The 16,493-nt window shown below is 39.6% G+C and overlaps 1 protein-coding gene across 4 annotated transcripts in view; it reads left to right on the top strand.

The window, feature by feature from the left end:
- The first annotated feature begins 5,226 nt into the window (after positions 1–5,226).
- Positions 5,227–16,493, top strand: part of LOC139749531 (uncharacterized) — a 152,993-nt gene continuing 141,726 nt past the window's right edge. For 2 of the 4 annotated variants that reach the window (XM_071663498.1, XM_071663497.1), the window contains exon 1: positions 5,227–5,341. Coding sequence is in view for 2 of the 4 variants with exons in the window: in XM_071663497.1 (XP_071519598.1) it covers positions 5,298–5,341 (44 nt within the window). In the remaining 2 variants the exon portion in view is untranslated. The remainder of the gene's footprint in view (positions 5,342–16,493) is intronic. The other 2 variants (XM_071663499.1, XM_071663496.1) reach the window with 2 other exon arrangements.

Below are 16,493 nucleotides of genomic sequence, written 5' to 3'. Positions count from 1 at the left end.
CAAACACATTCAACAAACCTTCAAAATACTCACTCCATCTCCTTCTCACATCACCACTACTTGTTATCACCTCCCCACTTGCGCCCTTCACCGAAGTTCCCATTTGCTCCCTTGTCTTATGCACTTTATTTACCTCCTTCCAGAACAGCTTTTTATTCTCCCTAAAATTTAATGATACTCTCTCACCCCAACTCTCATTTGCCCTTTTTTTCACCTCTTGCACCTTTCTCTTGACCTCCTGTCTCTTTCTTTTATACATCTCCCACTCAATTGCATTTTTTCCCTGCAAAAATCGTCCAAATGCCTCTCTCTTCTCTTTCACTAATACTCTTACTTCTTCATCCCACCACTCACTACCCTTTCTAATCAACCCACCTCCCACTCTTCTCATGCCACAAGCATCTTTTGCGCAATCCATCACTGATTCCCTAAATACATCCCATTCCTCCCCCACTCCCCTTACTTCCATTGTTCTCACCTTTTTCCATTCTGTACTCAGTCTCTCCTGGTACTTCCTCACACAGGTCTCCTTCTCAAGCTCACTTACTCTCACCACCCTCTTCACCCCAACATTCACTCTTCTTTTCTGAAAACCCATACAAATCTTCACCTTAGCCTCCACAAGATAATGATCAGACATCACTCCAGTTGCACCTCTCAGCACATTAACATCCAAAAGTCTCTCTTTCGCACGCCTGTCAATTAACACGTAATCCAATAACGCTCTCTGGCCATCTCTCCTACTTACATAAGTATACTTATGTATATCTCGCTTTTTAAACCAGGTATTCCCAATCATCAGTCCTTTTTCAGCACATAAATCTACAAGCTCTTCACCATTTCCATTTACAACACTGAACACCCCATGTATACCAATTATTCCCTCAACTGCCACATTACTCACCTTTGCATTCAAATCACCCATCACTATGACCCGGTCTCATGCATCAAAACCACTAACACACTCATTCAGCTGCTCCAAAAACACTTGCCTCTCTTGATCTTATATATATGTATATATTTTTTTTTTTTTTTTTTTTTTTGCTTTGTCGCTGTCTCCCGCGTTTGCGAGGTAGCGCAAGGAAACAGACGAAAGAAATGGCCCAACCCTCCCCCATACACATGTATATACATACATCCACACACGCAAATATACATACCAACACAGCTTTCCATGGTTTACCCCAGACACTTCACATGTCCTGATTCAATCCACTGACAGCACGTCAACCCCGGTATACCACATCGATCCAATTCACTCTATTCCTTGCCCTCCTTTCACCCTCCTGCATGTTCAGGCCCCGATCACACAAAATCTTCACCCTCCTGCATGTTCAGGCCCCGATCACACAAAATCTTTTTCACTCCATCTTTCCACCTCCAACTTGGTCTCCCTCTTCTCCTCGTTCCCTCCACCTCCGACACATATATTCTCTTGGTCAATCTTTCCTCACTCATTCTCTCCATGTGCCCGAACCATTTCAAAACACCCTCTTCTGCTCTCTCAACCACGCTCTTTTTATTTCCACACATCTCTCTTACCCTTACGTTACTTACTTGATCAAACCACCTCACACCACACATTGTCCTCAAACATCTCATTTCCAGCACATCCATCCTCCTGCGCACAACTCTATCCATATCCCACGCCTCGCAACCATACAACATTGTTGGAACCACTATGCCTTCAAACATACCCATTTTTGCTTTCCGAGATAATGTTCTCGACTTCCACACATTCTTCAAGGCTCCCAGAATTTTCGCCCCCTCCCCCACCCTATGATCCACTTCCGCTTCCATGGTTCCATCCACTGCCAGATCCACTCCCAGATATCTAAAACACTTCACTTCCTCCAGTTTTTCTCCATTCAAACTCACCTCCCAATTGACTTGACCCTCAACCCTACTGTACCTAATAACCTTGCTCTTATTCACGTTTACTCTTAACTTTCTTCTTTCACACACTTTACCAAACTCAGTCACCAGCTTCTGCAGTTTCTCACATGAATCAGCCACCAGCGCTGTATCATCAGTGAACAACAACTGACACTTCCCAAGCCCTCTCATCCCCAACAGACTTCATACTTGGCAGATATAGGGTGTTTTGCTCGAGGTGGTGTGCAAAGTGAGAGGGTTAGGGAAAATGATTTGGTAAACAGAGAAGAGGTAGTAAAAGCTTTGCGGAAGATGAAAGCCGGCAAGGCAGCAGGTTTGGATGGTATTGCAGTGGAATTTATTAAAAAAAGGGGTGACTGTATTATTGACTGGTTGGTAAGGTTATTTAATGTATGTATGACTCATGGTGAGGTGCCTGAGGATTGGCAGAATGCGTGCATAGTGCCATTGTACAAAGGCAAAGGGGATAAGAGTGAGTGCTCAAATTTCAGAGGTATAAGTTTGTTGAGTATTCCTGGTAAATTATATGGGGGGGTATTGATTGAGAGGGTGAAGGCATGTACAGAGCATCAGATTAGGGAAGAGCAGTGTGGTTTCAGAAGTGGTAGAGGATGTGTGGATCAGGTGTTTGCTTTGAAGAATGTATGTGAGAAATACTTAGAAAAGCAAATGGATTTGTATGTAGCATTTATGGATCTGGAGAAGGCATATGATAGAGTTGATAGAGATGCTCTGTGGAAGGTATTAAGAATATATGGTGTGGGAGGCAAGTTGTTAGAAGCAGTGAAAAGTTTTTATCGAGGATGTAAGGCATGTGTACATGTAGGAAGAGAGGAAAGTGATTGGTTCTCAGTGAATGTAGGTTTGCGGCAGGGGTGTGTGATGTCTCCATGGTTGTTTAATTTGTTTATGGATGGGGTTGTTAGGGAGGTGATTGCAAGAGTTTTGGAAAGAGGGGCAAGTATGAAGTCTGTTGGGGATGAGAGAGCTTGGGAAGTGAGTCAGTTGTTGTTTGCTGATGATACAGCGATGGGGGCTGATTCATGTGAGAAACTGCAGAAGCTGGTGACTGAGTTTGGTAAAGTGTGTGAAAGAAGAAAGTTAAGAGTAAATGTGAATAAGAGCAAGATTGTTAGGTACAGTGGGGCTGAGGTTCAAGTCAATTGGGAGGTAAGTTTGAATGGAGAAAAACTGGAGGAAGTAAAGTGTTTTAGATATCTGGGAGTGGATCTGGCAGCGGATGGAACCATGGAAGCGGAAGTGGATCATAGGGTGGGGGAGGGGGCGAAAATCCTGGGAGCCTTGAAGAATGTGTGGAAGTCAAGAACATTACCTCGGAAAGCAAAAATGGGTATGTTTGAAGGAATAGTGGTTCCAACAATGTTGTATGGTTGCGAGGCGTGGGCTATGGATAGAGTTGTGCGCAGGAGGGTCCACTGGAGGTGCTGGAAATGAGATGTTTGAGGACAATGTGTGGTGTGAGGTGGTTTGATCGAGTAAGTAACGTAAGGGTAAGAGAGATGTGTGGAAATAAAAAGAGCGTGGTTGAGAGAGCAGAAGAGGGTGTTTTGAAATGGTTTGGGCACATGGAGGGAATGAGTGAGGAAAGATTGACCAAGAGGATATATGTGTCGGAGGTGGAGGGAACGAGGAGAAGTGGGAGACCAAATTGGAGGTGGAAAGATGGAGTGAAAAAGATTTTGTGTGATCGGGGCCTGAACATGCAGGAGGGTGAAAGGAGGGCAAGGAATAGAGTGAATTGGATCGATGTGGTATACCGGGGTTGACGTGCTGTCAGTGGATTGAATCAGGGCATGTGAAGCGTCTGGGGTAAACCATGGAAAGCTGTGTAGGTATGTATATTTGCGTGTGTGGACGTGTATGTATATACATGTGTATGGGGGTGGGTTGGGCCATTTCTTTCGTCTGTTTCCTTGCGCTACCTCGCAAACGCGGGAGACAGCGACAAAGCAAAAAAAAAAAAAAAAAAGAATATATATATATATATATATATATATATATATATATATATATATATATATATTTGTGTTTGTGTGTATATACACGCACATATACATATATATACAGACATATAAACATGTACCTAGTCATATTTGCTTGCCTTCATCCATTTCTATCGCAATCCCGTCCCACAGGAAATGACATCGCTACCCCCTGCTTCAGTGGTCTCAAAATATTAAATCTTGTGTAATCACTCCTACAAAGAAATGATAACACAGTCTGATAATGACATTATTCATCCAGACAACATACGTAAATTGACAACAGAGAATAATTCCAAATGGGTAAACAGAAACGTTTACGCATCTTGAAAGTAATAAGCATTTATTCTGTGCTTATCTAAATGGGTTTGGGAGCTATTTATATTTAAAAAGTGATTTTCACAAATAGAAACCTGTTCACAATGAGTAGTTAGTCCATTAGAGAGTAGTTAACCGGGTGACAGCCGGCTGGCGGATAGTAGTAATTTGGGTTCAAGAGGTTACCAAGAACTGCCCTGACAAGACAAGTGGGACCTTGCCATATGGCATCTTCCATGATTGTTCAATGGTGCAGAAGTCATCCATTATAGTCTGGTGGGCAGTATTTTTGTATATTATTAATATGTATGCCCTGCGACGTGTGTGTATATCTTGAAACAAAGCTGTCGCACTCATTTGCCAAATTAAGGCTATTTCTAGCAAGGTCTTGTCCTAGTTAATGAAGTTCATGCAGTTGCTTAGATCTTCAAGATGTTTTTCAAGAAGCAATGAACCAACTTATTAGTGCAACGCATTAATTCATTGCGTTTAGGTAGTGAGGACACGTGTGATACTGTTTGTCATGCTCTCCACAATGCACAGCACCTGAGCAAGTTACATCATTTCTTTACATTGTAGTTGTCTCTTCTACGGTTGTTATCATTGTTAGTATACCTCCCTCCACATCCTCCTCACTGTTCATTATCCTAACTCGAGTCAAATGACATGTCATACTGTTTGGCAGAAAACTCCTGCAACTTTATTATTAAAGGATGACCGAATTACCTTGTGTCTTGTTATAAAATATTTTTCATTATTGTCATAGATTTCTTTACATTCAGATTTTCATATTAAGACCATATGAGAATAAAGTAGCTACAAATACATCATAAAAAATATATTCGTAATCCTCCTCTTAACCATATTTCTCTATAGATTATTAAAAAAATCTTTAATACTTGACAATAAATCAATAATAAAAATACGTTAGTTTTTGTGGTTATTTCACCATATATATATGACTAATGTTTACAATGGTAATGTCGATAATTTATGATGTAAACAAAACATTCCAGGTGGGCGACGCTACACGATCGAAATGTGAAGCTCGGGCGAGATTTTCTTCCTTTTTCCTAAAAAATGGGCAACTGTCTCTTACTTCTAGGTCTGAAGAAGGAGAAAAGGTAAGTTATAATGAGTTAGGGACAGATGCCTAAGGCATGAAGTAATTGGTGTACGTTTGTAATGCTAGTGATAAGGTGAACGTTACGTATGTCACTTTATTTCTCATTAATTTGATCTCTCCTGAGGAGAAATTGTATTTTTTGTTCATTTTCTTGTTTCTTTTTCTTTTTAAAAATCAGAATTATAATCCTTTCAAAAGAAAATGTCTTTGACATGAACTGTAATGGTCAGGTCAAAGGTCTGTGGTGTTGAGGGTATAATGAAGTTGATGGTTTAGTGATGGCCTTTGACCTGACCTGTAACAATCAGTCCAAAGATTACTTTTTGAAATGTTATTTTATATATGCCATTTTATGCACTTTGGGATCTGATGAATTTTGCGATTAATGGTAATGCAGTTTTCAGATAGTTAATTGCAATCGACAAAATGTGATTTTGAACATTATATTATATTGAATGATAATAAATATGCCAGTAACAAGTGAAGATTATGTACATGAGAGAAAAATTTGGGGCTGAATATCGTAAAGTAACATGAGACTTTACTGTTATGATATCTTCATCTCAAGCAGCTGAGCTTAGTTTAGTAATTCTCTTCCTTGGTTTTCTTTCATTTTATAACCTTTCTGTCTTTAAGAGTTGGGTCCATCAAACACCTGCAGAGTCATGATTAATTCGTACTCTCTTTTCCTCTCGTCTTATTCCTGTCACTAGAGATTTATTGCAACATTCAATATCCTTCTCAAAATAAAATGGACATACTCATAAATGAGCATCACACATATGCTGCTGATGGTCAACAAAGAGATGATGTACCAGGTAGCAATGCAGTCCCTTTCAGCAAAGTAGTTTCATGTTACAATATTTATGCTATACATTTCGACTTCTCGCTGAGATTTTTATATTCTGTTGATTTATAAGTGTGTCACCTACTTATAGATAATCAAACATTCATTTGCCATGACACGAAAAAACCATCAACACTGTTGCCATATTTGATATCATTCATTGAGGAAATGCTTCAAATTGTCTTCAGCAACTGTTATTATGTATGATAAGCATTACACTAAGAGTGCAGAGTGAAATCATTTTGTATCCAAATTTGATAATAGTGCAGAGCTAAATTGGATTCTTGCTTTGTATATTATTCTCTTATAATAGATACACCAACAGTGGTGGGGACTGAAGATCAGGGAAAAGATGAGTTTAATTAATGTAAAAGTAGGAGAAAAGTGGAATCACGTTACATGAAAACCTCATCTAACATCCACCAACAGATGAAATTTACCATAATTCTAATGTCGTACTTGAAGTATACCAATATAATGGTATCCTTTCCCCTCCTCCCTCGGGGTGAAAAGTCTTTTATCGGTGATTCGTGCAGAGATGCTCGCACGTAAAAACAGATCTGTTAGCTATTATTTGCGTTACTTTTAGGGAACTTGTGATAAGAGGAATACAGATACCATTAGATTGATATATTTTGACCAAATCATTAAATATTATGGTAAATCACTGCTTTTAGAGAAAGTTCAGATGAAGTTTTTGTAGATTCTTTGGTGATTATGAAGTATAATAGCATTACCTAAGACATTTACAAATTTCATTTATCTTCTCTTATAGTGATGATATACAATACTGTATTTAGAGTAAAGTGATATTGTGGGAACATGATTTAGAGCAGTATTTTTTGTTTAATGATAATAAGTGATAGTAGGAAGGTGCATGAAAATCAGTGGTTAATTAAATTAACGTAAATGGGATATTGGTGGAATCTAGGAAAACCCACCTAACCTTTATCAGCAGCCAAAATCTAATGTTATAATCAAACTGTACCAGACCCCCATAATTTCAGCATCATCCCAGTTGCCACGTGCCTGTCAAGGGTGAGGCACAAAATGCTAAAAAAGCACTAATGGAGTCTACCAGTTATGCTGGGGAGTAAGAGGGGCAAGTGGTTGAGGGTGACGGTACTGAATGTAAATGGGATGACTGGTGAGAGTAAAAAGAGGAAGCTTGTGGAGAAATTTAAAAGTTATAATGTAGATGTACTGGGGATTGGGAAAACCCGTATCTTTGAGCAGGGTGTACTGGATGAAAATGGAAATGATGAATGCAGGTTATGGGAGGAGTGGTATGGATGGAGATGAATTAAGATGATCAGGAAGCGGGAAAGAAGGATTTGCAATCGTGATATCGCTGAGAATATGGGAGGATGTTACAGAGCTTGGATGGAATAGATCAAGAATATTGTGGATGAAAGGAAAGATTAGAATTGTATGCATAGGTATGTGTATATTTTTTTTTCTTGTTTTTTTTTTTGCTTTGTCACTGTCTCCCGCGTTTGCGAGGTAGCGCAAGGAAACAGACGAAAGAAATGGCCCAACCCACCCCCATACACATGTATATACATACACGTCCACACACGCAAATATACCTACCTACATAGCTTTCTATGGTTTACCCCAGACGCTTCACATGCCCTGATTCAATCCACTGACAGCACGTCAACCCCGGTATACCACATCGATCCAATTCACTCTATTCCTTGCCCTCCTTTCACCCTCCTGCATGTTTAGGCCCCGATCACACAAAATCTTTTTCACTCCATCTTTCCACCTCCAATTTGGTCTCCCTCTTCTCCTCGTTTCCTCCACCTCCGACACATATATCGTCTTGGTCAATCTTTCCTCACTCATTCTCTCCATGTGCCCAAACCATTTCAAAACACCCTCTTCTGCTCTCTCAACCACGCTCTTTTTATTTCCACATATCTCTCTTACCTTACGTTACTTACTCGATCAAACCACCTCACACCACACATTGTCCTCAAACATCTCATTTCCAGCACATCCATCCTCCTGCGCACAACTCTATCCATAGCCCACGCCTCGCAACCATACAACATTGTTGGAACCACTATTCCTTCAAACATACCCATTTTTGCTTTCCGAGATAATGTTCTCGACTTCCACACATTCTTCAAGGCTCCCAGGATTTTCGCCCCCTCCCCCACCCTATGATCCATTTCCACTTCCATGGTTCCATCCGCTGCCAGATCCACTCCCAGATATCTAAAACACTTTACTTCCTTCAGTTTTTCTCCATTCAAACTTACCTCCCAATTGTCTCGACCCTCAACCCTACTGTACCTAATAACCTTGCTCTTTTTCACATTTACTCTTAACTTTCTTCTTTCACACACTTTACCAAACTTAGTCACCAGCTTCTGCAGTTTCTGCAGTGTATATATGCCTGTGAATATGAAGACTGATCGAGGTGAGGATGAAATGATGAGTTTCTGGAGAAATTTGAATGATTGTATGAATGGTTTTGAGATGGAGAGGACTGTGGTTGTTATAGATGATGTGAATGTGAAGGTGGAATATGATGAAATTGGTGAGATAGATGGTAAATGGGGAGTGTCTGGAGTAAATGAGAATGGAAGTTATGTCTGTGCTGAGAAGGTTTTATTTATGGCAAAAAATTTTTTCAGCGCCAGTTGATCCATAAGTACAGATGCTCCTGACATACGTCCATGTTCTATTCTGACCAACCAGTTGGATCTTGAAATGAACATAAGTCGGACATATGTCAGCATGGCACGTAGAATTCGTTTACCCTGTACAGCATTCTTTTATTGTACTCAGTTTCTGTCATGATTATCTCGTTTTTTATTAACCAGCATTATTATGTGATTCTGTAGTTTCTTTTTACCTTTCATTTAAGATTCTATAGTTTACAGATTGATTCATTCAAAGTTTCAATAAATTTTTTGGCAGCTCCTTCGTCGGCACTTGCTGCTTCACCTGTGACTTGAATGTTGTGCAGGCTATATCTTCTTTTAAATCTGTTGAACCTACCACAACTTGCTGTGAAGTTTTCGATGTAATCCTCACCCACTTGCTCCTTCAAAGTCTAAAAAAGACTTTCATGGATGGGCACTTGTCGTTGCTTTGCTATTATCATAGACTTCATACATGCTAAGCCTTTCACTGCTTCGCATATTTTTTCTTTGTCCTTTAAAAATTGTGGAGATCATTGAGTAGGAAAACTGTAGATCATGTGCAATCACATTAACATTTTTTTCTTCCTTCATATTGGCTTTCTTTCTTTCTTTTAAACTATCCGCCATTTCCCGCATTAGCGAGGTAGCGTTAAGAACAGAGGACTGGGCCTTTGTGGAATATCCTCACCTGGCCCCCCTCTGTTCCTTCTTTTGGAAAATTAAAAAAAAAAGAAAAAAAAAAATGAGAGAGGAGGATTTCCAGCCTCATGCTCCCTCCCCTTTTAGTCGCCTTCTACGACACGCAGGGAATACGTGGGAAGTATTCTTCATCCCCTATCCCCAGGGATATTGGCTGATTACCTTAATTTTCAATTCCAAATCAAGCATCTTCCCTGCCTTCTTGCCAGATCCTTCAACATGTAATGGGTTTTTCTTCTTGCTTGTCATCTTCTTTGGGGTTTAATACAAAAATTGTTTAATCTAGCATGAAAATTTGTTAGATTCACTTGAACAACACATGCTTATGAATGGTAACTGAGATCGAGAACTGTATGCTATGCCAGGATTGTCTGACATTCACTGTTGTATGCATGCAGCCGTTTACACTGTTGGATGTCCTCTGTTCTTAACGCTACCTCGCTAATGTGGGAAATGGCGAATAGTATGAAAGAAAGAATTTTTTATTTATATTTTTTACACTTGTATGTACAGATGATCATAGGTTGTAAGTTGGGGAGCATCTGTATACATGGATAAGAAATGATGGGAAAGATGGGCAGAAGGGTTTGATTAACTGTGTGGCAGTTAATGAAAGGTTGAGAAAGGCTGTACTAGATGTTAGAGTTGTGAGAGGATTCCTTAGAGACTCTGATCATTTTTTCAGTGTTTGCTGGGATGAGGATTAGGGAGAAGTAGAGATATGGTGTGAGGAAGAATGGAGATGTAAAAGTGTAGGCAAGTTAGAAGATAAATCAGCAAGAATGCAAAGAGGGGTATGAAAGGAGGGTGTCCAAAAGTTCAGATGGAAGTGCTGTAAATGTAGGGTTGCAGTCATGTGTGAATGAGGTGTTTGAAATGTTTAAAGAAAGTCTGTTGAATGTTGTTAAATTAGTAGTTGGATACAAGGTCCTGAGATAAAGGAATAAAGAGGGAAATGCATAGTGGACAGATGAGATTAGAAATACTGTGGAAGAGAAGAAAAAGGCATGTCATAATTTGCTGAAAAGGGATGTACCAGTGGAAGTTCAGGAAAGGAGGGAAGAATATAAGATGTGTAAGGAATGTTAAGAAGCTGATAGAGGAAAGCAAAGGAAGAGTAAAGAAGGCTTTGGAAGAAAGTTGAGTGAAAAGTTTTGAGAAAATAAAAGATTTTATGGGATGAAGGTGAAAAGGAAAGAAGTGAATGTAATAGTGGATATGTTAATGTGAAAAGTAAGGAAGGGGAAATTCCTGAATTAAAAGGAGGAAATGAAAGGAAGATGAAAAGATTATTTTGAAGAATTGATGAATGTAGGTGAAGGTGAGACAAGAGTTGTTACAGGCATGGGTATAGAGATTGGAAGGAAAGGGGTACAAATGTAGAGGCCTATAGCAAGAAGGGAGGTAAAAAGGGCAATAATGAAGCTGAAGGTAGGAAATGCATATGGAGTTGATGGGATCATGGCTGAAATGGTGAAGTGTGGAGGAGAAAGTGTGGTAAGAGTGGTGTATTTAATGTGTAATTTAGCATGGAAACAGTTGGTTGTGCCTGAGAATTCAGTGAAACTGTTGCTGTTCCTTTATTCAGAGGACAAGTTGCTAAGGATGTATATAACATTTATAAGGGAATAAGTCTGTTCAGTATACTGAGAAAAGTGTATGCAAGAGTGTTGATTGATAGAGTGGTGGGAGTGATGGAATGCAGAATAAGTGAGGAGCAATGGTGTATTAGGAAATATAGGGGATGTATGGCCCAGACTTTTGTCTTGAAAATTACTGTGGAAAAGTATCTGATAGAAGGTGAGAAATTGTATGCAAATTTTTTGGATCTGGAGAAAGCATATGACAGAGTTGAGTGAAATGCTTTATGGAATATTTTAGGGATAAATATTTGGGTAGAGTAACAAGTGTTGGATGGTATGAAAGCCTTCTACGGAGTAGCAAACGCATGTGTGAGTGGATGGAGAGTTGAGCAAAATTTTCAGTATACATGTGGGTGTGAGGCAGGGCTGTGTGATGTCACCATGACTTTTTAACATATATGTAGATGGAGTGATAAAAGGTGAAAACAGAACTAGGGAAAGTGGGTGGAGAGATGGAATGTGGTAGTGAGGTATGTTGGCTAATGAGAGTGAAGAGGAGCTGCAGAAGTGTCTTTTATGATGTAAGTATATGCAATTGAAGGTAACTGTAAATGAAATTAAAGTAATGGTGTTTGAAATGATACAGAGGGAAATTTTAGTTTGCAAAGCCTTATAGAGGGAAAGGAGGAAGTGTATTATACCATGTTATAGATATTGGGGGAGAAAGACTGGATGAGATGACAAATTTTGAGTATATAGCAGCTATTTTGGGTGAGTTTGGTGATATGGAAGGAGAGATAAGGGAGAGAGAGCAGTACTGGGTAGAAGAGTCAATGAGTCCCTTAATGAAATAATGAAGGGCATATGTGTAAGTTTGAAAGTGAAGAAAGGATTAAGGGACAACATAGGCCTCCCAGCCCTAACATATGCAGCCAAAACATGGACATGGAATGAGTCACAGAGGTCCATGTTTTGGCTGCTTAGGTCTGGGTTGGGAGGAAAATGCTGTCCCTTAAGTTTTTCCCCACTTCCATACTTACATCTCTATCCTTCATTATTCCATTAAGGGACTTTTGCGCCTCAAGTCACCTACACTTTTTCTCCTTTTTTTTCAACAATTTCCTGTCCTCTGCAAATGATCCAATGCACTCACTTCTCTCGCTCTTTCTGCATCTTGTCTTGACACAGCTTCCTCAATAAACTCAGATTTGGACAGGATATGTCAGAGAGGTAGACAGAATCTTTAAGTTTAGTGCCTCCAAGACCCAGTTTCTCCCCATCTCTGTGTCGAAAACTCCTCACAACTCCCATCTCTCCCTTCGCAGTTCTGTAATTCCACCTCTCAACTCAATGAACATACTTGGTATTATTGTAACATCCACTCTTTCTTGGAAATCCCACATTATGGGAATATCTAAGTCTGCCTCTAAGAAACCGGATGTCCTGTTTAGATGTCAAAAGTTCTTTTCTTCTGAACATATGCTCTGTTTACACAAGGGGTTGATTCATCCTTGTATGAACCACTGCTCTCACATTTGGGGTGGTTCTCTAGCTCCCTACTTTTGCACCTTTAGTCACCTTCTACAACTCACTTTATTATCACAGTCTTCCCTCTTTGTATTACTGAATGAAATCACATAAAATTTTTCAATGTAATAAGCTACTTTGTGCATTTTTTATTTCAAATGTTTGAGAGAAGTGTCTAGTAGAGAAGTAACTCACAGCATTATTGGTTACATTGATGAAGTTGAAGTTTGCACATCTCTAACAGCATCAGCCATATGCTTGCTAGCATTAAGAGACTCAAAATCAATCCCCAAGGGTACTCTTTCTTTAGATCCTCAGGAGTTTAACAGTATCAGACATATGCCTGCTAGCATTAAGAGGCTCAAAATCAATCCCCAAGGGTACTCTTTCTTTAAATCTTAGCCTTTTCCTGAATAAACAAATTTAGAGCCATATAGCATTAAGCTGTATTCTAGATTCATGTACTTAAGAGCCTTTCCATTTGTTGTATTATTGGAGCTCTCTGATAAACCTCAGCATACTAAGGATTTGTGGGCTTTCCAGATTTTTATTTATACTCTGAATATTTAAGAATTGTCCTTACCACTGATCCAGTCAAAGATGTTAGATTGGCACTTACCTGCTTCAGGACTCTTAAATACATCCAGTTTAACTGCTGAGATTGTTACAGCAAATGGCAGGAGAATTTAGTGAATTAAGGCAACAGTATTAAAGGAGTGCAATAGCAAAACAGCACTAATTGAAGCAGTGCAAAGCAGGGACAGCTTGTGCAATCTAGATGAGTGATTACTAGTACAAAGATGTAAATTTTGTTATGGTACAGTATTATACCCTGACCAAAATGGAAACTTGACAGAAGTGGTTAGGGCTTCTGAGAAGGAAAGTGTATGGTAAAGAATGAGTAGATAATGAATAGATAGCAAATAATGGGCCTTTTGTGTAAGGTTTTCACATTTGGATGCATTTCTTTCTAGAGTCAGTCTGTCTTGTGAACTACAGTTGGAGGCATTTCTCTCCAGGATCAGTTTGTCTTGTGAACCAAGAGAGAATCTTTTTAATCTTCTGGGGTTAAAAGCCTCTTAACCCCATGCATTCTGGTGAGATAAAAGCCTCTCATCCCTTGCTCACCACTTGTTTGGTGATAGTAGTCTTTGGGTCTGCATGTCCATCTTCTGCTGGTCAGCTACCACTGCATGGTGATGATATCATCATTCCCTGCTTTTTAATGTCTTGTAGTGTGATAGGAAACAAACCTTCTCCAGCCTTCACTTTCTTCCAGCTTCTTCCACCCTGCCATGAATAAATGTCCTTGTCTTATTTAGCTATGGTGTGGTGTATTATGTAATTGACTTACTGTATTTATGTGGGTTTGTATGACATACATAGACACTGCTGAGCCACGCCTACTCACCAGGACTGTTTATGGCAGCTTATGTATGTACCAGTTACTGTATGACCAGATTGTGCATACATTGTCCATGTACACTCTTGTTGCCCAATCATTGCAGACATTACTTTTAATCAGTACATCATCACTCTGGTGTTTAGGAAAAACTGTGTTTACTGTCCCCTTTCCATCCTGCTTTTCTTTTTTTTTTTTATCTCATTCTCTGGATGGTTTAATTTTCTTTCCCTTGAAAGTTGTCAGTATATGGACCCCTGACTTGAGGGAATATACAAGAGTAAGGGACTAGAATGGAATTGCCCAGGAGTATTGATGCTGATTTCAGACTCTTTTAGATCCTTTCCTCTGTATGTAAAGAAAAATCCATAGCTATGTTAAAAGGCCTGTTTCTTGGTGCATACTATTCAAGGAGTTTGTTTGTATGAGGATATGCCCTATTTAGATAAGTTCCATGTTAAAGAGAATATCTATAGGGAGAGATGCATTTAGCTGGATCTTTTCATTAATGTTGGCTCATTTGGTGAATCTTCACCACCAAGATATGACATGATGCATGCCTATGTTAATACATTGTATGACAAGGGGCACTAGTAACAGGTTCCCATGATTGTGGACTAACACTGTTCAAACCAAATTTTTCACTTTCCCCATTTATTCTGGGAAAATTTCTCCCCATCTCATTGGTTTATTGGATTAGTTATTCTTGTCACCCAAAATGACAGAGACAGCATTGATGCGAGACACCTTATAGTTGTCCTCAGCTGATGCCTCAAGCTGTTAAGGCCACCTCAACCTTGGTCCAGGAGCTTAACATTGAAGCTCTGGATGTTAGGATTTACACAATGCTATAGCCCCAGGACACCCCATCCAGGGGCTTCTGCAGCTCCAAAGCTGCACTACACCAAGTAGCAGGGACAGGATAGACTCCTTTGAAGCAAGAAATTCTTTGATAAGACTTTTGTCAAATGACAGGTGTGCAGCCTCATCAGAGGTGACTTCTTTCAGTGTAACCTTAAGCTGGTTGAGTCTAGCAACATCTAATATTGTAATGATGTAATGTAATAATGATAATGATAATCATGATAAGTATGATAACTGTAGTAATGATTATGATGATAATGATGATAATAATGAAAATGATGATAATGGTAATCCCTGGGATAAGGGAGAAATGATATTTCCCTTGTTTATACTTTTCCAAAAGAAGGAACGGAGAGGGAGCCAAGTGAAGATTTTCCTTTTCAGAGTCAATCTTCTGTTCTTGATGCTACCTTGCTAATGTGGGAAAAGGCGAATATGTATGAAAAAATAATAATAGTAATAATGGTTATTATTTTTTTATTTAAATTATTTTAAATTACAGAGGTATAAGTTTGTTGAGTATTCCTGGCAAATTATATGGGAGGGTATTGATTGAGAGGGTGAAGGCATGTACAGAGCATCAGATTGGGGAAGAGCAGTGTGGTTTCAGAAGTGGTAGAGGATGTGTGGATCAGGTGTTTGCTTTGAAGAATGTATGTGAGAAATACTTAGAAAAGCAAATGGATTTGTATGTAGCATTTATGGATCTGGAGAAGGCATATGATAGAGTTGATAGAGATGCTCTGTGGAAGGTATTAAGAATATATGGTGTGGGAGGCAAGTTGTTAGAAGCAGTGAAAAGTTTTTATCGAGGATGTAAGGCATGTGTACGTGTAGGAAGAGAGGAAAGTGATTGGTTCTCAGTGAATGTAGGTTTGCGGCAGGGGTGTGTGATGTCTCCATGGTTGTTTAATTTGTTTATGGATGGGGTTGTTAGGGAGGTGAATGCAAGAGTTTTGGAAAGAGGGGCAAGGATGAAGTCTGTTGGGGATGAGAGAGCTTGGGAAGTGAGTCAGTTGTTGTTCGCTGATGATACAGCGCTGGTGGCTGATTCATGTGAGAAACTGCAGAAGCTGGTGACTGAGTTTGGTAAAGTGTGTGAAAGAAGAAAGTTAAGAGTAAATGTGAATAAGAGCAAGGTTATTAGGTACAGTTGGGTTGAGGGTCAATTCAATTGGGAGGTGAGTTTGAATGGAGAAAAACTGGAGGAAGTGAAGTGTTTTAGATATCTGGGAGTGGATCTGGCAGCGGATGGAACCATGGAAGCGGAAGTGGATCATAGGGTGGGGGAGGGGGCGAAAATTCTGGGGGCCTTGAAGAATGTGTGGAAGTCGAGAACATTATCTCGGAAAGCAAAAATGGGTATGTTTGAAGGAATAGTGGTTCCAACAATGTTGTATGGTTGCGAGGCGTGGACTATGGATAGAGTTGTGCGCAGGAGGATGGATGTGCTGGAAATGAGATGTTTGAGGACAATGTGTGGTGTGAGGTGGTTTGATCGAGTAAGTAACGTAAGGGTAAGAGAGATGTGTGGAAATAAAAAGAGCGTGGTTGAGAGAGCAGAAGAG

Source organism: Panulirus ornatus, chromosome 7 (genome assembly GCF_036320965.1).
Source record: "Panulirus ornatus isolate Po-2019 chromosome 7, ASM3632096v1, whole genome shotgun sequence".
Classification (NCBI taxonomy): domain Eukaryota; kingdom Metazoa; phylum Arthropoda; class Malacostraca; order Decapoda; family Palinuridae; genus Panulirus; species Panulirus ornatus.
Note: the sequence above shows the minus strand (reverse complement) of the source record. Positions and strands in the feature narration are given on the sequence as shown.